The sequence below is a fragment of the Perissodus microlepis genome, chromosome 4 (assembly GCF_051167445.1).
Source record: "Perissodus microlepis isolate ML-2025 ecotype Zambia chromosome 4, ASM5116744v1, whole genome shotgun sequence".
Lineage (NCBI taxonomy): Eukaryota > Metazoa > Chordata > Actinopteri > Cichliformes > Cichlidae > Perissodus > Perissodus microlepis.
Window position 1 is genome coordinate 4,703,190 of NC_140464.1, and position 25,255 is coordinate 4,728,444.

The following is a 25,255-nucleotide window of genomic DNA, read 5'->3' on the forward strand; positions in this document are numbered from 1 at the left end:
ATTAAATAAAATTGTATTTTTTTTTCTGTTTCAGTCTACTGACAACATTTTTGTTTGGTGTATCTTAATGGTCTTAAGAACCTACAGTGCATCTGGAAATTAGTGCTTCACCTTACAGCTTTATTCCAAAATTAATTTTGTTAATTATACAAATCAAGATTCACATAATACACCATAACTGCGGAGTGAAAAAAGCTGTCTTGCCAATTTATCTGAAATTAAAAAACCAAAACAAAATATAACATGTAGCATAATATATATTAAGAAGGCAAAAGAGTGTTGTGGTGGCGAGTGCTGTTGGCTCATGTTGGGTTCATTTTATGAGCGATAGAAGAAAAATATGCTCAAAGTGCTTTTTCGTAAACTTGTTAAGCAATTGAAGGGGAAAAAATGGCTGCCATGAATCTCTGCTTCACTTAGGAGACCCAAACGTACAAAGAGCACCGCACCCACACAGTAATGATTTTTATTATGTATAATACTAAGATGATTGTTCAAAAGCTGGTGGAGACCCGCAGCTCTCCTTAAATGGCTGAAGCACTTTGCCTCACGTTGCTTCTTCTGCAGCTTTCTGGGCATCTTCTTATGTGGCGACGCCACGTCACCCATCACTATGGCAAACACTTCTTGTCCTCCGTCAGGCATTGCAGTGCATTCCATAACGCTTAGCATTTAGGCCAGTTCAGTCTTTGTTTTTTCACACCAGAGAATTTCACTTCTCACTCCTCTTATATGAATCAGCTTGTAAAAACTACAGCACATGTGAAAGAGGAACACTGAACGCTGTTTGTATTGGATAACTGGTTCTACAACCTGAGCTATGGCAGGCTGTGACAAAATAAGCTCCTTGTATGATAGTGTTTGGTTCTCTAACAGCTCAAAACATACTTTGGAGACGTGCACTTTGAATTTTCATGCACAGTAACTCTTTTTTGAATATAACATGTTGAATTAGGTCACGCGATCTTTAAGTGTTTTATTCTGCATTTAAATAATAATATGTAGAATGAGTTCTTACAGGTCTGTTGGATTTATGAGGGCCCTCCTCATTTTCTTCAGCTCTATAAGCATGTAACAATGATATCAAGTGCACCTTAGTTTTGTGTTAAGGGAAAATTGTACTTAGTAGTCAGTATAAGCTTTTAATGATATAAGTTTACATGTGATAGAATACTGCATGATGACCTTTTCCCTGCCTAGAACTGATTGTCCTTCTCATTGTTCAGAACAATCAGTTTATAAAACGTGTTCTGATATTTCTATCTGAATCTTCCCACAGCGATAGTAAGAAGTTGAACAAGCAGTTCTGACCTCGCACACACACACGCACAATCACATACGCACATGCTCACGTCACTGAACAAATGTAGTCATTTTTCTTGTGTATAAATAAAGACAATTGCAAGAACAGAGCGCGCATTTCACAGGGCCCCCACTCTGATGTGAGCGCTCTGCGAAACGCCCTTGCAAGTTAAAACTGCAGCGTCTGTGTGTGTCTTCACTCTTAGACTCTCAGCTGAAGAAGTGTCATTTAGAATAAATCTCTTGACAGTTTGGTATCAAGCGGGTGTGTTATGCTGCACGAAAATTAATTTAAAGACTTGGACAAACAACTTGGATGTAAAAGTTGGCTATTCTCATTACAAATATTCTATTCATTCATCAGGCTTCAAACCTTGGTGGCCAAGTATCTGTTTTCACAGTGCTGTCTATGTTTCGTTCACCAAAAGTGCACACTTCATTCTCCTCACTGGGACATGTGACTTATATTTATTAACATAAGCTGATTGATGTGAAGTCTCATCCAAATTCCATTATAACTTAGAAATGTTCATAAAACAATAGGTAATGATACTCAGTATGTGGTATTAAAATACAGCTTTACATTTTAAAACCCTGAAAATGTATCAGTCAATATTTTTCTTTTGTTGAGAAAAAACGAGTTAGGAGCAGAGACTTTCTTCTGAGAAAATATGTAGGGCACATACCATATTTAGCTCTCAGGAAGTTTTTCTTGTTTGATCACATAACTGTGAAAAAACAAGGCATGACTAGAGAAGTAGTGCTTTACACAGACAATTGTGTTACTGACAGTGACTACTTAGAATAAGTCAACTAAACCTTCTCTTTCTCCAGGCTGCTTGAGCATCTATACAGCTCTGACCTTTCCCTTCTTGTCCTTCAGTCCTAGAGGCATGAGAACCTGGGAGAGATGTGATCTGAAGAGCTGTGGAGAGGGGTGAGGAGTGTATGCAACCCTATGAACTCCAGCCATGGCATCTTCTGCGAGTTGTTAGAATATCCATTCACATGCCCGTCCACCTCATAGATAGAAGTGTTGATCTGCTGAGCCCGTACGGTGCCTTTTGATGGAAAATTTATGGGATTTTATATGTAACCAGCGGATCAGTCTGTACTGAATAAAACAAAATAATGGGATGCTACAGAGATTTCTCACTGACCTGACTTTGTGAAAGACGCAAGTAAGACATTGGTGTTTGTTTTTTTAAAACTCTGAAGGGAGTCTATGTATACTGGCCACAAAGTTGTAGCTCTTATATCTGCACAGAAAGTCACTGTTCTGCTCCATCTTAGTTCTGAATCTCACAGATAGATGAGGGGAAGAGACACAGTTTATGTAGTTCTTCACCCCATGTGACAATATTCTATAGGTTCCTTAAGAGGTACTATAGTTAATGTTGAAGTGAAGTGTTAATTTATGCTTTACTTTTTTACTAAAAGCTTTTTTACTTTTACTAAAAAATCTTTACATTTGACTTATGCTGTGTCCCGATTACTACATAACAATGATGTTCCTGGAAGATTGGTGTGAAAAACGAAGGCTACTTAGATTTAACACCACAAATGGAGTGATATTAAAAAACTCTCAAAACCTGACAAACTTGTGCTTGCAACATGCAATTTTATTCTATATGAACATGAATAATGTGGAGTTCGGTCCATCTTTGGATCAGCTTACTTGTGTGAGAAGAGTTTCTCACAGATAAACTACCTAAATTCAAAATGTCACTCTTGCCTCCCAGATGAGAGCATTCACTCTTGTGTGGCAATCAAAGTTTAACTTTGCAGCCATAACGCTGAAAATGAAAATGTCTAGTAATGTTCAGAAATGTAAGTCAGATTAAAGAAATTAGATTTGTTTTGTTTTTTTATTATTATTTTTTAATAGTCTATTATCTTGCATAAATCATGTGTTAAGAACCTGTATTGTACATATTAATTACATGATATTCAGTGGATGCTGTTTGCAGGTCTGAGGTTTGATTCTGTATCAGATCAAATAAAGGAAGAATGTCACGTCTTTAACCAAAATTACACTGCAATTGCACAATTTCTTCTTGTAATGTTTTGTTTCTTACCAAAAAAGAATCCTTTCCTTTTGATTCTTCTACACAAATAAATGAGACACTTCTGTCTTAAATGTTGACTCATGGGAGGAGAAATCACTTGTGGGTAAACCAAAAGTCAGACTGTCTTCATGGCAAAAGTACATTTGTGTAAAGAAATTTCTTATATTTGAAGGTCAAGGCTACTTTCAAAAGCAGTGTGATTCAAAAACACAATTAACAGTTAGTGACTATTCAGAAATTATGAGAATCCAAAGCGCACTGTACTGGTTTCAGGCATGTCAGATATGTTGACTGATAAACATTTTATTAATGAACATTGTTGATTTCTGGAATCATGATCTACATGACATGAATTCATCTTGGGTGAGCAAACATTAATCTTTTGTTGTTGTTGTTTTTTTATTATTATTTAAATAGCAGAAAAACACATTTTTATGTTTTTCTGATTAATGAAATTGTTGAGAGATTTGTTTATGTTATCCTAGTAAGGATACCGTGGGGGGGCGGCCACTAGAGGTCGCTGGAACACTGTATGTGTATATGTTTTTCAGAATATTGATGTAGCCACGTACACTGCTGCTATGGTTCAATAAAAGCAGTTTGTGCTGAAGAAACCCTGCGTCTAATTACCTCATATCATGACAGAAATCACTGCTTTTAAAACTCCTGGGAGACCCTGAAGAGCTGCTCTGCTTATTCCCAGATGAACCTCAAAGGCAAATCACCAAGTTTCTCCTGAAGGACTTGATCCACTCTTTCACTCTGTGCAACAGTCAGTGTGTTCTTCCAGTCTCCAATCTGACCTGTAATAAAGACAAAAACACAACACCTGAAACCCTGATATCACATTTTTCTGCACAGCAGCTGCAGGTCTGTTATGTTACCTTTGCGCAGGAATTTTCCACTGAACTCTGGTGGAAGATGCTCATAGTTTGCTTTCGAGTCCTTCTTCATGTTCTCAAACTTAGCTTTTTCCACAACATGACTGATGGCGGCTTCAGTCAGGTTTATCCCTAAGAAGTTGCAGATCTTCTTCACTGATCCTTTCAGGTCCTGAAAGAAAAGCAGGAACGCAACAGAAAAAGAACCTTAAACTCTGCCAGATATTTTATTTGAGTTTCCTTAGGAACAGCAAAAGTGTGAAGAAACATCTTACCAAAATCATTTCCTCGTAGGTCAGGAAGAGGATGTTGTACTGGTCTCTGTTTAAATACCACTCCCTGACATGGTCAAACCAGGATGACCCAAAAACTGTATAGTGGCATAATGCATCCAGTTATTTGGCATTCTGACTTAATTGAGTTTACATACAACCCACATGTCACAAGAAGAGCTCAAGTGTAAGCTCTGTAGTTACCTACAGCATGACTGTAGGCATGATCAGTCCCCCATGCTAATCATGCAGTGGTAGTGTGCCTCCGAATGTAGTACAGATTTTGTCAATGTGCTCAATCCACACACACACACACACACACACACACACACAAAACTGGTGTCGGTGCTAAATACTAGCACAGCACCACAAAATCACTGGGTACTAAAGTGGAACCACTGTTGCCACACACTGAAACCTTCAGGTCACAGAAACCAAAGTCTTTCAAGTATGTAGAGCTGCAAGAGCTGTGAGATGAATCACATGACAGAAAAGACAAAATGTTTAGCAACAGATTTTTGTTTTTATACATTTTAAACTGTACCTTTTAAAACATGGATTACTGCATGGGCATAGAGTGCACATGACCTTCCTGCTGGTGCATGCCAAGAAAAACGTGTTTTGACACATTTGTCATATTAACTCAGTAAATATTAACTCAGAATAAACACCCTCTCTCACAGTCCACTGAATCTGAATTGTCCAGTATTTGGAATTTAAACTTTAATGAATCAGTAATTTTTCTCCAAAAAATTCTAGAACAAAGGTAACACTTTACATAGTACATTTTTCAAAGCACAGGAGCGGGAGGAGTGGCAGCCATTTGTTCATCTCTAGCTTATCAAGTGTTACTCTGAACCTTGCACACTCTAATAAAAACTTTTATTTGTTTCTTTCTGCAGTCTGTGGTGCAAGGCCCATGATAATCTATCAATAATTCTACCTCGACAATTCTTAAACATTTATGTGAATAAAGATATCGATAATAAATAGATATAGTGTGTTTATAATAATCACGAACTGATTCATCATTATGTGGATCGAAAGTGAGGAAACTTACCGTTTCCTGTTATGTACCACTCAAAAAACTGGTCAAAGCTCTCGGGAGTTTCCAGGACTGTTATGGCTTTGCTGAAGTGATAAAAAGACACCATGTTGTCCTTTGGATTCCTCATCAAATACACGATCTGATATATATTTTTAAAAAAATCCGAATATTAACAGTTTGTTACTTAAATGTAAAAATTGAAAGTCATTAGTTTAAAAGAAAAATAATTTAAAATAATAATATTTTTTAAATATATTTTAAAGGCTGTATTTTTTATAGCTCTTTTTCTCCTATTTCTACTTGATTTGATGAACCTCTTAGTCTGCAATGACCTCATCGTAAGAAAGGAAAAGGACAAAAACAAATATACTGAAATAGAAACACAGAATCACTTGAAATAAAACAAATGCTAGTGCTAGCTTTTTGGACCTGGAACCATGTGTTTGTGTAGAAGTCTATGATAAAAATGACCTTCAGATTCCTTGATTTATGACCCCATTACAAGATTTTGATATAGGTTCGTTGTTTTAAGTCTTACTGAACAAAAAACATTTGTTTTGAAAAGAATTGAAGATTAACCACTCTATTTTCATTTGCTAGGATTTGAGGGTTTCTAAAAGTTACCAATGGTCAAAGTGCAAGCTTCAAAAACTGGACTTCAGTGACCAATAGATAACATCACAAAAAATTTAATTAATCTTTAAAAGTACAAATTTAATTTCCTTTATTTTTGCAACAATAAGTAGTAAATTGCTTTTACCTTTCTCAAACTTTAAGACTAGGGCTGTTCGATATAACGATATATATCGGATGACGATATAAAAACGTCTATCGTTTCATTTTACGCTATCGCTTGTTTCGTGGTGTTGCAAAATAAACTGTTTACGGCAATATTTTTTCATCGTTTTGATGGTCACTGTAGTGGCTATATTAATTTCTTAAAGTTCTCTCTTTCTCTTATATTTTATATAACCACACTACGGACGGACAAGCGCCTGTTTTTATGCGTTGTGGTTAGCAACAACGACGGTAACACCATCGCGTGTCCGCTTCTTTATGTTCCACATAAACCTTTCACAATAAAGCTCAAGATCCTGTTGAGACTTTTCAAAATAAACTGAATCACGTGAAAGAGCAGATTATTTACGGATGAGAAGTAAAAAAGAGCCGTCAGGTGCTAAAAAATAAACCTTAGACTCAAACGTTAGAACAGGCTTTTCCCCGCAGCACGCCGTGTAATAAATACTGAAAACGGCGGCTGTTACAACTTATGTCTAAAAATGTATAGTTTCAATGCATCGGTTAAAACACTCGACTCCAGGTACACGACGCACAGCTGGAAACACTTCCCGCAAGTCGAGCTGCCCGAGATTCACAGAATTTACAGAAAATGTTACATTTTTGTGATTTATATCGTTATCGGGACGATAGAATTCTTATATCGGGATATGAGATTTTGGTCATATCGCACAGCCCTATTTAAGACTGCCTCTTTCTTCAAGAAGAATTGAGTTTCTATAAAGTACTGACTTTTGCCTTCTTCTCTTTCACTCCTGGAGGCATGATATGTTCAGGGAGATGCGAGATGAAGAGTCGTGGAGAGGGAAGAAGAGTGTATTCAGCTGTCTTGTACTCCAGCCACGGCATCCTCTCAGTGTTGGTTGAATATTTATTCTGATACCCATCCAGTTCGTAGATGGAAATGATGATCTGCTGAGCCCATATAGTGCCTGATGTGGGGAAAACGTTAGAGATGATCAGTGGATCAGTCTGGCCAGCACAAAACTGCAAATATAAATAATGTGTAAGATGTTTCACCAACCTGACTTTGGATAAGTGACAAGGAAGACATCGCTGTCTTTTATTTCAAAACTCTCAAGAGAGTCTATGTACTCTGGAGTTGTAAGACCGCCCACAAAATTGTAGTTTTTATGCTTGAAAACACGGTCTCTGAGCTGCTCCATACTGGTTCTACATAAGACAGATAAAAAATATACACAGGAACGAAAAATCTGTGAGTCACATGGTGGAGAGGTTTGTTTGTCCCAGGGTCCCCGTGGGTTACATTGTTGGGGGTCTTTTTGACCCCTGATAGGCTTTCCCATGGCAAATTGATGCTGGGTGAGCAGTGTTGGGGAGTAAGGGAATACATGGGGAATACTCTGATTTTGATTGCTGGAAACCCAGACAAAACGTGCAATAAGAGGCTCTAATGTAAGCGTCCTGTTAATGTTGGTGGCGTCAGTTACACAATGGACCCAGAGCCAGAATAACAGGGCCAGCAGTGAACGGGCATGAATGGTTTTCTTACTTGGAAATTAAAACACCACTTCATAAAAAGAATGGGATGGGCGAAACCTCAATATCTTTGATGTATTATTGCTGTGTGATTTTTATTACAATTACTGAATGCTACTCGCCACCAAGCTAACATTGTTAGCTGGCGTTAGTTCATAGACTGCAGACTGTTAGGCCATTTCTAAATACTCAAGTACGCCAGTCCTCGTGTTCTTGCTAGTCCAGACTTCGTAAGTTTACACGGGAGTCCTCCCGAGAACGCAGTGCAATCGTTCTACAGCAGTGTACTTGATGGCATCACACCTCCGGAGTTTTTACTGCCATCCTCTCTTAATTTAACTGTGATTAATATTTGCAATTGAAATTATACATGACAAAAAAATACACATGATGTAGTAGATTTGTTTAAGAAAAAAAATTAAAATTTAAAAAAAGAAGCACTTTGGCAAAATTCGCTTTTACGTATCATCTGTTTCATAATGTCTAATAAGCTTCATTCAGTTGAGCACAATCCCTCCATGACAGAAACACAAGCTTAACCTCTCTGAATAAACATAGTGCACATGTACGCCTGAATACAAATTCGAATATAACCTGATCATTTTTGATCAGATTATCTCCACATTGTAACATACTGTTTTTAGACTTGATGGATAGCATTAGCAACCTGCTAGCTGCAAATAATCATGTGCAGTTCCACATGATTATCAACAGAGAAAAAGAAAACATATTACTGATACAGAAATAGTTTTCTATGCAAGATCACTGCAAAAAGTGCAGCCTTGCCTAATGTGTCCACCATACTGTTACTTATTTTATATTAAGATTTTGAAAAAATCTAGTTAGTATTAATATGGTGAGTGGCCTTCAGTAATAGTAAAAAAAAAATCATATAGCAATAGTACATTCATGTAGTTGTAAAAAACATAACGATAAATCAAATCAAATCACCTTTATTGTCACATCACAAGTGCAGGTACACTGGTACAGTACATGCGAGTGAAATTCTTGTGTGCGAGCTTCACAAGCAACAGAGGTGTGCAAAACATACAATAACATAAAACAAGCAAAATATAAGAATGGCTAAATCTGAGAGTAATAAATATATGTACAATATAAGAGTGTATGCATTACTGGATGTGTATACTAAATATGTTTTTCTACGTGTGTGTGTGTGTGTGTGTGTGTATACATATTTTACGAATTAAATAGAGTAAACAATAAATAAAATATCTAAAATATACAGAGGTTGGTAGTTGGATATTGTGCAAAACAAGTGGCATTTATATACAGTGTGGAGTGCATAATGTTGAAGTTCCAGTAGTGAAGGTGAGTAGTGAAGGTGAGGTGTCTATGAAGTGTTCAGCAGTCTGATGGCCTGGTGGAAAAAGCTGTCAGTAGTAATATAATGGCACTTTTTTTGCCCCCCACCCCCCACACCCACACTTCCCCTTTCCCCCTGCGCGTCCATGTCAGGCGTGTACGCGTGCATGTCCCCCTGTAGTAGCCACTTTTGCTCGTGCATGTGAGTTCAGGGGTCATATGAGTTCACAAGTGTTTAATAGCGTTTTATTTAATGAAACCATTATGTGTTTTAATTAAACTCTTTTTAAAGGATTGTATAGGTCTCAGAGCTCTGTTATTTAGACATAGATGATTTAATTTAACTAGTTTAGGGGTATTTTAACTAGTTAGGATCATTTTTCTTTTTCTTTAGTGCTCTGAAACACACAGAGGTTAATAGTTTCAAACATCCATCCATTCGCTTCCACTTCTCCTTTTCAGGGTCGCGGGGGGGGCGCTGGAGCCTATCCCAGCTGTCATAGGGCGAGAGGCGGGGTACACCCTGGACAGGTCGCCAGTCTGTCGCAGGGCCAACACACAGGGACAGACAACCATTCGCGCTCACATTCACTCGCACATTCACACCTAATGGCAATTTGGATTTTCCAATTAACCTATCCCCACAAGCTGCATGTCTTTGGACGGTGGGAGGAAGCCGGAGTACCCGGAGGGAACCCACACAAACACGGGGAGAACATGCAAACTCCATACAGAAAGACCCCGGCCTGATGTTGGAATTGAACTCAGGACCTTCTTGCTGTGTGGCAACAGTGCTAACCACCGTGCCACTGTGCTGCCAAATAACAGGTATCCCTTTAGAAATAAACAGTGATACTTCTAAAAACCGTGTATCCCCACACAGCATTTAATTTAGCTAGTTTAGGAAGATTTCACTTTTTCTAATAGTTTCACAGGCTAATAGTTTTTAAACAGAATACCACAAACAACATGTATCCCTTTAGAAATAAACTGTGATACTTCTAAAAGCACATATTCACACCTAGCCACACTAGCACTGTATCAACCCCCAATGTTCCTTTAATGCAACTAGCCCTATCTACTAGTCACAAACACACTGCAACAGTAAGACTTGTTGATTACACATAGATGATTTAACTACTTTAGGAGCATTTTACTTTTTTCTTTAGCGCTCCGAAAAGACACAGAGGCTAATAGTTTTAAATAGAGCACCACAAACAACAGGTATTCCTTTAGAAATAAACTTTTCTTGTGTTACTTCTAAAAACTACAGATTCTTAACTCTGCAACAGTTAGACAGAGGGGGTTACAGTTAGGCCCCCAACAGTCAGCAAAAGAAGTCATGAAACAATAAAAGAGGCTCCCTTATCAAGAGCATCCCAGCACTCTCACATCCCAACTGTAGTTCCATTACAAACAGTTCCATTATCTTATCTTATCATGTCAGAGGTCAACTGAAACCATGACCAACCCCCGGGGGGTAATGACACCTCCTAGTGGTCTGGTCTAACCCTTATACATATAAAGACTCTTTCATCATTTGGAACATCAACAGAGTGACCTAAGGAACACAGACACCTCTAACTAAGGAGTGCAGGATGACGTCGGTATCAACCATCACGAACAGCCGGAACATCATCCAAGCCACAGCCGCTCTAGGTACGTCTACAGGTGTATGCACCCGATGCACTCATCGTAAAAAGCAATGCTGCGAAAACGCCGTAGATGGGTCTAAATTTAAGTTAGAATAGCAAGGCAGTAATAGGTATGTGTATACCGTTAAATATAACAGCGGAGCAGTTATACTTCGTGTAGATTGTGGTGAGGGAGTGTTTTGGGGGGAGTCACAACGCATGTCTACTAGAAACTGGAAACTCTTTCGCAACTAAATAAGCCAAATGGTAGGTTAAATGTATGTGTGTGTGTGTGTGTGTGTGTGTGCGTGCGTATCTATGCAACAAAATATAACATCTTTTTATTGTTCTCATTTTCAGAGCGAGACATGCAAGCGTGGGACCTCTCAGACTCGCCAGACTCCCCACCTCCACCAGCGTTGCTAATCCACACTCCACCACCTCCTCCCCCCTCTCCACAGTTGCTGCAGGATCCTACAGGATCAGGTCTGTGTAAGGAAACCGTTATCGACATCAATCTTGCAACCCATCACCTGGTGATGTTGGCGCTAAACGCCTTTCTACAGGAAACATGCTACGGATATCGAACAGCTCATCCCAGTCAGGTGCAACACAGCTGTTTGCTCGAACTGCCCGAGTATTACTTTGACACCTACTACGACGATGTGATGCTGAGGCTCAAGACATTCCGATTCATCCCCGCCATACGCCTGTTTGTACGCGCATACACAAACGATGGGACTAAAACACAATTCAGCAGGATTGCAGAACACACCATGACTGAACTGAGATCATCACAACATATAGTATGCGCAATTAACGACAATATTGCACAGCTGATAGAAGCAAGTCGTTATGCCCGTCGTGTTAAACCAGCCATGCTTCGCATGATTGGTAACTACTGGGTTGGGAGATACCTGGTTTAATGTATGCTGTTCAGTATTCATTGTCTGTGTGAATGAAATAAAAAGACATGTTAACACCAACATCTTAGTCATTGGCGGGCGACTTTGCTTATACAATAGAGAAAAGCAACAATACAGAGTGTTTCTCTGCTCCAAGACATCAGAGGGCCTTTCACACGGTAAGCATGTCTGTTATACCCAGTGCATAAATGTCTGTATGTCGGCGCTGATTATTCAAACCCTGTTTAAAATGTGACACATATGTTGTCCGAAAACAATTCCTCTAAATTTGCAAAGTTACTGATTTAAAAATATATTTTCGAATTTTTAGTTGCATGTCAAACATATGATAGACTCTTGAGCATGTTTATATAGCTACATTCACAATGGTATAACCATGCTAAATAAAAGATGCCCAAGCACCAATGCACTCTAATGCAAGCCTCTAAACTGTATGTTGATAAGTGCATGAAGTGTACCTCTACCTCTATAGCTGAAAACAGTTTGTATCTGCACTCTGACGGTCTGCTGAATTGTTTTTAATATGGCACTTTTTTACGAACTGCAGATGATGAAATCCTCTTTATTGGAGATAGTGTCCTTAAGCTACTGTTGCTCATACTTACTGAGTTCCCTAGCTACCTCCTTACTATGTCAGTAAACTTTTTGAAAAGGAAAGTGTTGTAGATTTAAAGAAACAACCTAATTGAAGCAAAGGCAAAAAATTGGAATGAATTTTATGTGACTACTCATATTAAAGTCAACAACAAGTGAAAATCCAAAACCAGCTCCAATCCTTTGTATTAATGATCTCCCTCTCTCTGTGTGTGTGTGTGTGTGTGTGTGTGTGAGCCCTTACAGAAGGAAGGTCACAGCAGGAGCTTTTCTCAAACGCATTACCAATCAGGTTTTTACAAGAAGTGTAGTTCATACAATAGTAAATGGTAAATGGCCTGTATTTATATAGCGCTTTTTCTAGTCCCTAAGGACCCCAAAGCGCTTTACATATCCAGTCATCCACCCGTTCACACACACATTCACACACTGGTGATGGCAAGCTACATTGTAGCCACAGCCACCCTGGGGCGCACTGACAGAGGCGAGGCTGCCGGACACTGGCGCCACCGGGCCCTCTGACCACCACCAGTAGGCAACGGGTGACGTGTCTTGCCCAAAGACACAACAACCGAGACCGTCCAAGCCGGGGCTCAAACCGGCAACCTTCCGATTACAAGGCGAACTCCCAACTCTTGAGCCACGATCGCCCCTGCAGGTTTTAGATGTGTCCTTGATCCATCACAGCTGATTTAAATGGATAAATTACCTTCTCAACATGTCTTGAAGTTCTCCAGAGGCCTGGTAATGAACTAATCATGTGATTCAGGTGTGTTGACCCAGGGTGAGATCTAAAACCTGCAGGGACACCGGCCCTCGTGGACTGGGATTGGGGACCCCTGTTCTAAAGTCATTCAGACTTTAGAACAGGCGTCGAGCTCGAATATCGAGCTTATTTTTGTGCACTGTTCACTTGTCTTTACTGTGCTTTTTGTCGGCACACATTTTGTGTTTATTGAAGCCTTTTGTGAATAATTTTGATCATTTAAAAACTGGGAATTTGTCCCTATTGACAAATAGTCTTATTTTGTTTTTGGAGGGGTTTTTTGCATTGCATATGTCATTTTGGGTAGGAAATTTGTCATTGAAGTTTTTGCAACTATGTTTATTTGTAAATTTTGTGGCTTCCGTGCACGGAAATTTATATTGTTCAGTTTGCATGTTAAAAGCCACAAACATGTAGCTAACTATAAGTTTTCCTGTGGAACTGAGAACTGTCCCGCCACGTTCAGAACATTTTCTGCCTTTCGTTCACATATGCATAGGAATCACAGAACAAGAAGGGAGACCACTGAGGAGGAGTTTTATAAGTTCACTGGTTACCTCAGCTGTCAAGTTCCTGGATGTGGGTATGCTGCACAAAACTTCACAGGTCTTTGTGCCCATCTCAGATTTCACATCAAAGATGGGAAAAAAGTATTATGTCCATTTGAAGGTTGCTCTAAATACTTCAGTGTCTGAACATCATTTTCCAGCCATATTTCTCGAAAGCATAAGCAGACAGTTCAGCAGTCAAGGCAACAAGAAATTGGTGAAATTGCCATAATACAAGGACAGGACACAGTTAATCTATTAGAAGACAGGGATTCACAGCACAATACTACTGATGAAGATTTATTTCTAGATTGATTGGCTTTATTTTATTTAAAAATGCAGGCTAAAATGCTCTTGCCAACCAGCACTATACAGTGCATCATAGAGGAATTTCAGGATCTTCACAGCTGTGCAATGCACGATGTTCTGGCAAAACTGTCTGACAAACTATCTGAATTTAATATTCCACAAGCAGAAGTAGATAACATCAGTCAAGACCTTTCACAGAATGATCTCTTAACACTGTACAATAAAGGTGTGTTGAGATCTGACAAAACAAGGAAGAGATTTTTCAAAGAAATTTTCAGTTATGTGGAACCCACTCAAATTTTTTTAGGATCTGACAGTACAGGCAAACAGCGTTATTTTCAGTATGTGCCAATTAAATAAACACTGAAATTTCTCTTGAGACACCCCACAATACGGGAACAGTACAAACAGTTAAAACTGCGCCGATCACCAGACATGGTTTTAGAGGATGTCTCAGACGGTCAAAATGTCAAGGATAATGCACTTTTACAGCACTATCCATCATCTCTTTCACTCATTCTCTACCAAGATGCATTTGAAGTGGTTAATACATTAGGGTCTGGCAAAAAGAAACATAAAATCCTGGCAGTGTACATGACTCTAGGTGAGATCTTACCACATAACCGGTCCTCTGTTGATGCAATGCAACTTGTTCTGCTTTGCAGGGACAATGATTCAAAACTTTTGTCCATAACAAAGTTTTTTCCAGTCTTATTGCAGACCTTAAAGATATGGAAGAGACAGGGGTTCTGGTAGAGGATGGAACCATAATGAAGGCAGCTTTGATAGCCATCTTAGGAGACAATCTGGGCTCCCACTGCATAGGTGGTTTCACTGAGAATTTCAGCTGCAGCAAACATTTTTGCAGATGCTGCTTAATTGACAGGGAAAGCTTTATCAATGATCCACTATCACTTGGACAAAAAAGAACAGCTGATAACTATAAAGACAGTGTTGAGGTCCTATCTACAAGTGACCACTTGATTGTGAATGGCATTAAATTTGACTCTGTGTTTAATTCACTGAAGTCTTTCCATGTGTGCTCTGGGTTACTTCCATGTTTGGGCCATGATTTATTTGAAGGAGTGGTTTCCAGTGACTTGTCGCTATATATTGATACCCTTGTGCAAGTGGAAGGGCATTTCACATACAACCAGTTAAACAGAGCAATTGTATAGTTCAAACTCGTAGGAAGTGATGCTTTAACTAATCCATGTGAGGTGAAAACAGGGCAGAGGCTGGGGGGGGTTCAGCAGCACAGAACTGGTGTCTTCTGCGACTTCTGCCTCTGTACATTGGTGAAAAGATAAAACATCCTGTGGATAGTGAGGTTTAGTAGTTATGCCTTAAACTTAGAGACATTGTTGATCTTGTATGTGTCCCCAAAATAAGTCACAATGACATTGCCTACCTAAAGATACTGATAGAGGACTATATACATCTGCGACACAGTAGGTTTCCTGACAAAGCTTTAAAAGCTAAACATCACTATTTGTTACATTTTGCAGAGCTTATCCTTCACTTTGGACCACTCATTTGTTTGTGGACCCTTAGATTTGAGAGCAAGCACTCATATTTCAAAGCATGTACAAGAACAGTGCACAATTTTGTCAACTTGTGCAAGACTGTGACAGAACGGCATCAGTTACTGCAGTCCTACCTCTCAGTGGGCCAACTGTTTCCACCTACAGTTCAAAGAACTGTCATTCAAGAAGCTGTGGCAAAAGCAGGCTGCACTAATCAGACCACTTTGGATGTGTCAGCAGTTGTCTACAAAGGTACCAAGTATGTCAAAGGCTATGTTTCCATTGTAGATGACACTGAAGATAGCTGTTATACTTGTTAATGATTCTGAATTGTACTTTGTGCTCGAGTTGCATCACTCAGTACTTCTCATTGACCTTAGACTTCACTGCTTGCGTTGCCCTACAGAAAGAAGTGTGTGTGTGTGTGTGTAAATGCTGACAGTCTGATGGATTATTACCCACTACCACTTTATAACATGGCAGGCCTTTTTGTTGTCTCCCTACACCATTCTGTTTCCTCTTAATTCTTTTTCAAGGATGGAAATTGAAGAGGAACTCACAAGCCTCCTGCCGGCACTAGACAGAGAGAAAATAATCTGCATTGTAGAACATCTGATGGACGTTATTGGTGTACAACAAAAAAGTGATCTTTTGTTTGTGGAGGCGGAAGATCTCAAACCCTTTCTCACACCAATTCAAATACGTAAACTACTTCTTGCATTTAAAGGAGGTTTGTGTAGGTTCTGTACAACTCATAGACTTGAGTCTATGAGTTGAAGGTCACTCATAGACACATATGTCACTGATTAGCTTGATTAGCTTTTTTTTTCTCTTCACCATACTACACATGCACTTTGACAGTATAATATTGAAGAGCGTTTTGGGGCTCACATTGTCTGGTAGATAAATAAAACGGAAAACATAAACAAAAGTAGACACTAAATCTAACACCATTAACCTTTCATTGGTAGTGGTACAACTAAGGGTGGAAATTGTGACATACTGTAAAATATATTGTATTACGACTTTTCAATGCAAGACCTTGAGTTTGTAGTTCTTTTGCAGTCCTGGGATTGCTTCTTTTCATCTTCAGACAAGGTCCCCAAAACTGCCTTGCCGTTACTACTCAATCCTAATTGTAGGGTTCATCTTTTAGTGAGAACATATTTGTTGACATAGTAGCTTTTTAAAGTAGCTTTTCCAATGATTTTTTTTTTTTTTTTAGATGGCAACAGATCAGAGAACCTGAATGACACGATTACTCTGGAGCTTTGCCCTGCTGCATCAGCTGAAACATCAAGCCATCCCCCTCACCCCTCCTCCTCCACGTCCACCACTATGTACAACCATTACTCCAGCTCTTGGGTCTGATGTGGATGACTTCATGTACCTCACATATATTTCTCAGCGGCAGCTTATCAACAGTTGTCCCTCACTTTCAGTAGCTGAAATTCAGGAGCAGTGGCCATTCTTGTTTACTCGGAAAGGTCTTTCGAACCACTTTTCCAAACTCACAGTCATCGATATCAGTGAGCACTTAGGTCTAGCCCTCATAACCAAAGGCAGAAGGATTATTAACTATTTCTCCAGCCAGAAGCTCAAATGGAACCTTGGTATAAGGACACTCATCCAGCAGATAGAAAGTGAGGGAGTTTTGACCAACAACAAGGTTGGCACAGCAGCCATACTTCTCATGATAAAGTATTACAAGGAAGACGAAGACTCCCTCTTTGTCTTAGCAGATGTAAGCTTTTTTCATACAGCTCTATGTTTAATGCTGTTTCTTGCTGTCCTGTTTTTGTTTTTGTTACATAAAATGTCCTGGTCCTTTTTATGGCAGGAAACATCTACCAGGATGTCTCTTGAAGCAGAGAGCAACCTGCCAAGCACCCCAAGGCTGATCATGCTTGGTAAGAAGTCATTTTTGAAATAGAACTGATTAGACCATATTACAATTTCTGTTTGGCACAGGAGCTTTTCGTGGACACAGGTATCCAGTCTCTGTTTTGTTAGCTCAAATTTCTGTAATTTCCATTATAAACCAAGGTTGTTGGATATGTGTCTCAGTGAATCCAGCAAAGTAACAATATCAAATTTCACATTACATATTACTGATCAACATGGTAGTCTAGCTACATTAACAGCAGAAATACTGAAGTCAATACTGTAAAGTTTAACAGCAGCACAAACTATAAACTCCAAAATAACCATACAGTTGATTCATCTCCGGTAATTTGATTGGGCTGACTCTTTGTTAGGTGTGTTTAATGTGCAGAATAATTCCCAATTATGTACAATTATAATATGTTAAAACTGACTTATGTGCATAAGGCCACTGATAATTAACTGGACATAGCTATTTGCTTTATGACTATCTAGACAGTGTGAAGAAGTGAAGTATTGAAATTATTTTTTGTTGCATAATGACAATGTTGCCCCTATACATTTAAGGACAAAATTTAATGACTGCCACCTGCTGGATGGTGAGTGCAGAGGGCCGTGTAATTGTTGAGCTGGACAAAGAGAACACCTTTGCTGATGCGATGTCAGTCTTCTTTGGTTCATTCTATGTATTGAACCTGGAATACCAGGAGTCAGCGTGTGCAACATTGGAACTAATTCAGAGGTATGTTTGAACAGTTAGCTAATAGTTAGTATGTTACTATTTATTATGGCATGTTTTAAGGTTTTTTGTAAGGATAAACCCTGAAGAGGGAACAAAATGTACCTCCAAGGTTGGGACAAGCAGAAAGACTGGGACCACTGTGAAGCGAAAGGTTGTTCACATTAACCTTCATGTTACAACTTTCCTCCAGTGGCATACTGAATTTGAGTGGAAAACTTCAAATTAGGTAACTAGTGTTGCCATTTCTAGTGAACTTCTTAAGTGACCAATGTGTTGTTACCTGTGTCTCCACAGATGATCCATGGCCCATGCTTTCTGGACATTTACACGAGTCGAACAACAATGAAGTCAAGCTCTCTCGCCGTCTTGCAAGAAGCTGTCTCTGTCCAATAGGTTTTTTGAGTGCAACAGTTTTGATTTTTTTTCCTTCTTTTACCCGTTTGTTAAAAATTATTTCAGCTACTTACACTTTAATTGTCACATGTATTGGCTCACCCTACAAATCAATGAACTCAGTCCACAAAGCAATGTCAGGGTTCAGTGCAGGTCAGTCAAGTTCCTTCACACCACATACGCTCATCCATGTCCTTGTGGACCCTGCTTTGTGCATTGATTTGGTAGTGTGAGCCAGTATTTTGGACAAAGTGTATATAAAGGCAGAAGTGTGGGGCTTGATATTATATTTATTACAATTCAGTTTATTTGTAAGGTGCCAACTTCACATTGTAGGTTTAAGACCCTACAAAAAATAACTAAGAAAACCCAACACTTGAGCATATGTTGTCTGGCATGATATGGATATGACATAATATCGTTATTATTTGTACAACCATCTGAGAAAATACATGGATTACATAGTTTAGTAAAAACAAGTGCTTCCTCAATGAAAATATGTTTTCAGTTCTTTTCAGTTTTTGATTTTGGAAATGTGTATTTCTGCAGAGGAAAATCAGAACAGAAATAAAAAAGTGGTGTGAAGCACATGAATTATATATTTGTGTGTGTGTGTGTGTGTGTGTGTGTGTGTGTGTATCTATCTATCTATCTCGATCAATCGATAGTGTGTGTGTATATATATATATGTGTGTGTGTTTTTATATAAAAATACATATAAATGAATAAATGATACTTTTTTTTTCATACAATACATTTTTTTTGGAACCCTCCAGTCTCTTACAGTATGTTACTGTTTCCTGAAATTACGGTAAATTACAACCTGCTCAACAGTAAATGACCGCCTGTTGGGACATGGTATCCTCTAGCAGAGATGAATATTTTCGGTACTGATGATGTGTGTTAACGGTAAGTTACTGGTAAATATATTGCAGTTTATTACCTTGCAGCGGGCTTACAGTGACATACCGTGAATAAACGGTAGTATACCAATTTCTTAATCACAGTATGATGTTACTTTGTTGACGTAATTTACGACATAACGACATAAAAAAAAAAAAAGCTACGGTGCGTTACCATAATTTGTCCAAGAGTATTATACCACAACAGCAAAAAACGGTATCATCCTGCAGAACGGTAAGCTACCGTAACACGGCGTCACAGTATGACGCTGGCAACAGTGACGCCAGTATGTTACCGTAAAGTGGAGACGAAAAGTCTAACAGCGTACTATAGGAATCTGTATTTAAAGACAAATCTTATCAGAATTTTTGCTTGAAAATTTGAGTACTGCATCCAGAATGAAACCTGTATTTCAGACTCAATGCTATTGAACCAACCAGAAAGCGAGTGCCAAAAACAACGTGAGTGCACATTTGCACTGTTTGAATGTGACTCTCAAATTAAGAAATGTGTTAAAATGTGTTACACTAAACACAAGCAGTACAGAAGAAAAGGTTGATCCAATCAAAAATATATTATTGTGAATGTATTATTGTAAATGACGGACATTGAACAACTGGTTTTACAGTTGTTCAATATGGGAATAGTTCAGAGAAGTAGAATTTCTCTATCACGCATCTTATGAAGGACTTTATATCACCAATGCAGGCAACTCTACTTGAAATAGAATAATTAGCTATGGCACAGACAGAACTGATAAGATTAGGTCAGCAAACAGTACTATAAGGAGGAAATCATAAACCTAAAAAGAAATTTAACTTGGAAGAAAATCATTCAACAGTCCAAAGCATTCTCATATTGCTGACCTGATCTCAAAGGATATTCACCAAAAAGTCTAGATGCATGCTCAGCCCTTCAGTTAAGGAAATTCCTAAAAAGTTGATTCTCTTCATCTGGACGTAGCATTTTCAAATTTGCATAATGATTGAAACTTCAGTCATTATGCAAAAGTACTGTTCAACAAGTGGAAGCATGCAGTCAGCTTAGACTGAGAAATCACTTGGATGAGTGAAAAAACATTTCCCCCACCAGGAAAGGTTACGTATAGATAAAAAGTCAACTTTTTTGAGATATTCACCAAGAAGTTGGACACTGGCAAAGGCACTGCACTCACACTTTCAAGCAATTCACCCACTCCAGACTCTTCTCCTATGAATGCTATTTAATAAACACTCATAATTGCAATTATCATAGTCCCATTAGGAGCAATGTTAGACTTTTTTTTAGTGCTAAGTGTAATTTACATTAAATTGCAATTAATATGAATTACTGAAATAATTTACTCCAAATACTCCTTGGCCATGCCTCTGCGGTTTATCTGAAATGGTAAAACTTCCCATTCTCCGAACCACATTCTCAGTGTCCTAAGCTTTTTTAATAAATCAGTCTTTTTGCAAAACATTGAACAGTTTTAACCGCACCTGTAACCGGAAGGTCGCCGGTTCGATCCCCGGGCTCTCTGTCCTGGTCGTTGTGTCCTTGGACAAGACACTTTACCCTACCGCCTACTGGTGTTGGCCAGAGGGGCCGATGGCGCGATATGGCAGCCTCGCTTCTGTCAGTCTGAATGAATAGTGGCATTGTAAAGCGCTTTGGGTGCCTTGAAAAGCGCTATATAAATCCAATCCATTATTATTGTTATGTTAAACACAATTTAGTAACTCAGAGTAAATCATTAAAACCACTATGACTCACTAAAGCACATGTGTGCAGTGACAGCCAGGTTGAGTCAGAGGTTGATAAACAACGAAGCATCGAAACAGTCTGATAATATATGTAAACAAATTCTCAAGACAGAAAACTACAAAAAGAAATTCACAAAACACATTTTTACTGAACCTGCATTACTTTTAGAACCAGTTTAACAGTAGAAAGGTAAGTGTTGTATTACCTGGGTGTTTGCAGCAAGACCAATAGAGTGAATGACCCGTACACCTGTTATCATCATGCGCATGCTCTGAGCCTCCACAATCCTCCACAACATTGCCATAGCATTATTTGCTGAAAAGATAACCTGGAGAGTCCAAAGTGCTGTTTTCTCTCTGATATTGTTAGACCTTCATCCAGAGAGTCACAGATCTCCAACTCTGGCCCTGATGAACTGGGAGACTTTACACTCAGCCTACTTCTACAGCCACCTCTAGATTACTTGATTCTACTTCATAATTACTTCATTGATTATTTGGAACTAAATATGGTACACTGATAGCAGAGGGAGGGGGCAAGTTTTGAACTAGCTCAAGAAACTGTGTCAAATCTGCTCAATTAACAGTTCGTTGATGGAAAGAAAATGCATTGGCATCTCTGCCCAGTCTGGAAGGCAGCCATGCTGACATTGAATAAATGTCACAACCTGGCTCATGACTTATGACAAAAAATGGGAAAGAACACCAAACAATCCAATTTTAAAGAAAACAACAACAAAAAAGTATCATGAGCAATCAAGTCCGTGCAAGTGGGAACCTCACCAAACAAACAGCAATACAAAATCAGTTCTGACAGCTCATTGCATTTATCTACCGGCAAATGAGACAGGAATTTATCCAGAATACAAAGAGACTGAAATTTTTTCAAATGACCAAACTGTCATCAGGCTCTGGTATTTCATCAATTTCAGAAAAGTACGGAAGTGAAGAAACAAACAAGGGTGAACGGTGTCCTTAACACACTGACTAGAATTTTGGTCACTTGCATAATACGGTTTGAGTAAGTTTACATGACAGCGCTGAACCAACTTTTTTCATTTTAGGGTTGAAAGTAATTTAGATCAAAAGTTTCTCATTAAGGACCTGTGAGGGCCTGTAAATGGGGGACGATACAGAGATCCCACAACTGGCAAAAAGGCTGAAACTTGGTCCCCACAACAAAACTGACAACTGGCAATCCCAGCTACAAGCAATCAAAGTCTAAATCCATTTACAAACTCAACCAAGTTTTTTAGGTGGCTCGGAATAAACCCCTTTATTTTTTATTACAGCCAAGGGCCGACGCACACTATGTCAAAACCCAAGCTCATTAGGGCTGAAACCTATGTCTTCTTTCAGCCAAAATCAGCCATGGCAGACCCTCTTCGCAGTCTCTACTAAGCTTTATGCAATAGGTACGCAAAAGAGACTTTAGCATCTGGGGAAACCTTTCCAGAGCACCCTGTCTTTGTGCATGGTATCTTGATGACCAATTATGGTTTATGTGCAGGGTTTTCAAAACTTTGGCGAACATGTGAGATGAAAAATTTGAACTCTGATCACTCACACAGACATAAACTGAGTTAAAGCTGTCACCACTGCCTTGCTCGTCATTGACCTCAGTGGATATCCAGCAGGAATTTTGGTACTTTGACACATCACTGTAAGAAGATACTTATTTCCAGATGTTGAGGGCAGCAAAGGACCCACACAGTATAGAACAAGATGTTCAAAAGGTTCCATTATCAGAAGAATAAGTTGTAATGGTGCTAGCTTAATGGTTTGATGAGCTTATGCAAAGGAACAGGGAGGGTGGTCAAACCCCTCCCAATACTGAGGAGGCAGTCACCTGTGTCAGACTCCTTCGAGAAGGGCAGCACACTATACAGGTTCACTATATAGGAGTCATAGTCTCCTGAATCACTCAGAATTTTAACTGGGACTTTATCCCCACTTCCCACCAAGAAACCAAAAACATCCCTAATAAGAGGACTATAGCATCCCAAACAGCAGGAATTAACAAAACATCATCAGGCATTTTGCACATGTAACTCATGTAACAGGTGCAGAGGCTGCAGCCGGTTTAATATAAGATGTAATTCTTGTGGTTTTGGCCTGCAACCTTGGAAATTCTGCCTCCCAGTGACCTTTCATGACAGTAATTGCAGGCATTGGTTTTTATTAGATTTTATCAAGCTTAGAATCGAATTTAAATGAACGAACCTTACCTGACCTTGAGTGATTACCCACAACAACCGAACCAGAACCTCTCCTCACACTGTCTGCTGTCTTTACTTTGCACGCTGGAATATTACTCTTGTGGAAGAGTGCAAACTCATCTGCCGGTGTTCCAGATTAACTGGTGTCACAGATTAACTGGTAACGGTCAAACAGATGTGTAGTAGACATCAAACCAGGAAATAAACAGTTAATATTTCATCTGTGACATTTGTCAGGTTAATTTAAACACACTCCGTCAATCCTATTGCTCCTGACCAAGTTGTGTCAACTAGCTCCAGCTGTGGCCAAGTGCCATAGCCTACAGCCAAATTAACATCTGACTTGCATCTGCACCTGGCTCTATCACCACGTTTTAATTCCCGTTTCATGCGAAATACATTTTTAGCTTTTAATGTTTTAGGTTCCTGCATCTTGCAAATAAACCTTTAAACTAAATTAAATGGTACTGAGTATTTATTTTTGGCCTACATCAGTAAAAAATGACAAATTATATACATAAAGTTCTAAAATCACTACTCCTAATGTTCATGATTATTTAAAAAATATTTTTTTCCATAACAAAAAATGATGTCATAAACAAATATTATGCATTAATATTTGACTAGTGTTGTAACATCACGTCCTATTAGCATAGTCTGCTGTTTCTTTTCTCTGGAAATAAACACTTGGGGTCAAAAAAGATAATATAGATCGACACAGCTGGAGAGAGCTGGTAGTTATATACAGTATATGTAACTTATACCCACATAGCAAGCATGTCTGGCCTGGATCTGGTATCAAGCCAGTACTGCTGGTTGACTTCTGGCATGATAAGACGTATTTCATCCAGATACGGGCCAGGCCTGGCATAGATGGCACTGTTTATGTGATCGCATGCCACATCTGGCCTGATTGTTGTTTGGGTTTTGTGGCCCAGGCTCATAGAAAACAGCTCTGGCCCGGATCTGGCATCAAGCTGGCACTTCTGACTGACTGGTGTCATGGCAGGGTGTATGTCAACCAGATGTGGGCCAGGTCTGGCAATGATGGCACTATTTATGTTCCTGTTTTCCTATTTTAGTTAGAAGAGCCAAATGCCACGTTGCAATACTATACTGCTATAGTAGCCAATGTTTCAAATGCAGATTTGACAGGTTTGTAAGTGTACACTTTATCCAAAAGCTAGTGACGATTTACTCATGCTTACCTCTGAGTGGCTGCAGTTTAGGCAGTAGAGCAGGTCACCTGCTGATCTGATGGTTAGTGGTTTGATTCCTGGCTCCTCCAGTCTGTAAGAGTGTGTATGTGTACAGCTGTGTCCCAATCCAGCGACCACACGCTTCGTAGTGCGCGTTTGTAGATCGATTACGTCACACCGACGCGCCGAAGGGAGTCCCAATTCGAAGTGTACTCCAAATGCGATCGACAAACGCGCAGTTAATTTCCCCAAATTTGAAGGGCGGGTCCGGTGTAGACTTCGTGGTCCCGCGTATCCCAGTATTCCTAGCGCGGCGGTGGGTGTGGATATTTCTTCGGGAAAAAAGGCGGAGCGGCCGAAGAGTAAACTTTCAAAAGTTAGTACTGAATATGATGTCACTTATTTATGTGCGAATGTTTAATAATGAAGAACATTAAAACCAGAGGCGGAGCCAGACATTTGAAACACCCGGGGCTTAGCCCTAGTATGCATGTGGGATTTTTTTTTTTTTTTTTGGGGGGGTGGGGGTGGGTGTAGAAATGAGTGAAAGATTAATAGGCTCTGTTTTGAGTCTTGTTCAAAAAAGAATGACTTCATTTAGGAAAAAAATATATCACATATGCAGGACACCTTGATTTACTCATGAAAGTGGCCACTTTCTCATTACTTTCATA

The 25,255-nt window shown here is 39.2% G+C and overlaps 1 protein-coding gene across 1 annotated transcript; it reads right to left on the minus strand.

The window, feature by feature from the left end:
- Positions 1–628: 628 nt before the first annotated feature.
- On the minus strand, positions 629–24,865 carry LOC146388072 (amine sulfotransferase-like). Its single transcript, XM_084925167.1, has 7 exons — positions 24,591–24,865; positions 7,395–7,543; positions 7,103–7,302; positions 5,585–5,711; positions 4,528–4,622; positions 4,256–4,424; positions 629–4,174 (listed from the first exon to the last, which is right to left on the minus strand). Exons 2-7 carry the CDS (start codon positions 7,534–7,536, stop codon positions 4,065–4,067), a joined length of 843 nt encoding a protein of 280 aa, XP_084781293.1. The 5' UTR covers positions 7,537–7,543; positions 24,591–24,865; the 3' UTR covers positions 629–4,064.
- Between the last annotated feature and the right edge of the window lie 390 nt (positions 24,866–25,255).

Coding starts and splice junctions, on each gene's coding strand:
- LOC146388072 (XM_084925167.1), bottom strand. CDS start 7,536: ATGGAGCAGCTCAGAGACCGTGTTTTCAAGCATAAAAACTACAATTTT. Junction 7,303..7,394: donor TGTCACTTATCCAAAGTCAG/GTTGGTGAAACA, acceptor TCCCCACATCAG/GCACTATATGGGCTCAGCAG. Junction 4,425..4,527: donor CCTACGAGGAAATGATTTTG/GTAAGATGTTTC, acceptor CTTTTCTTTCAG/GACCTGAAAGGATCAGTGAA.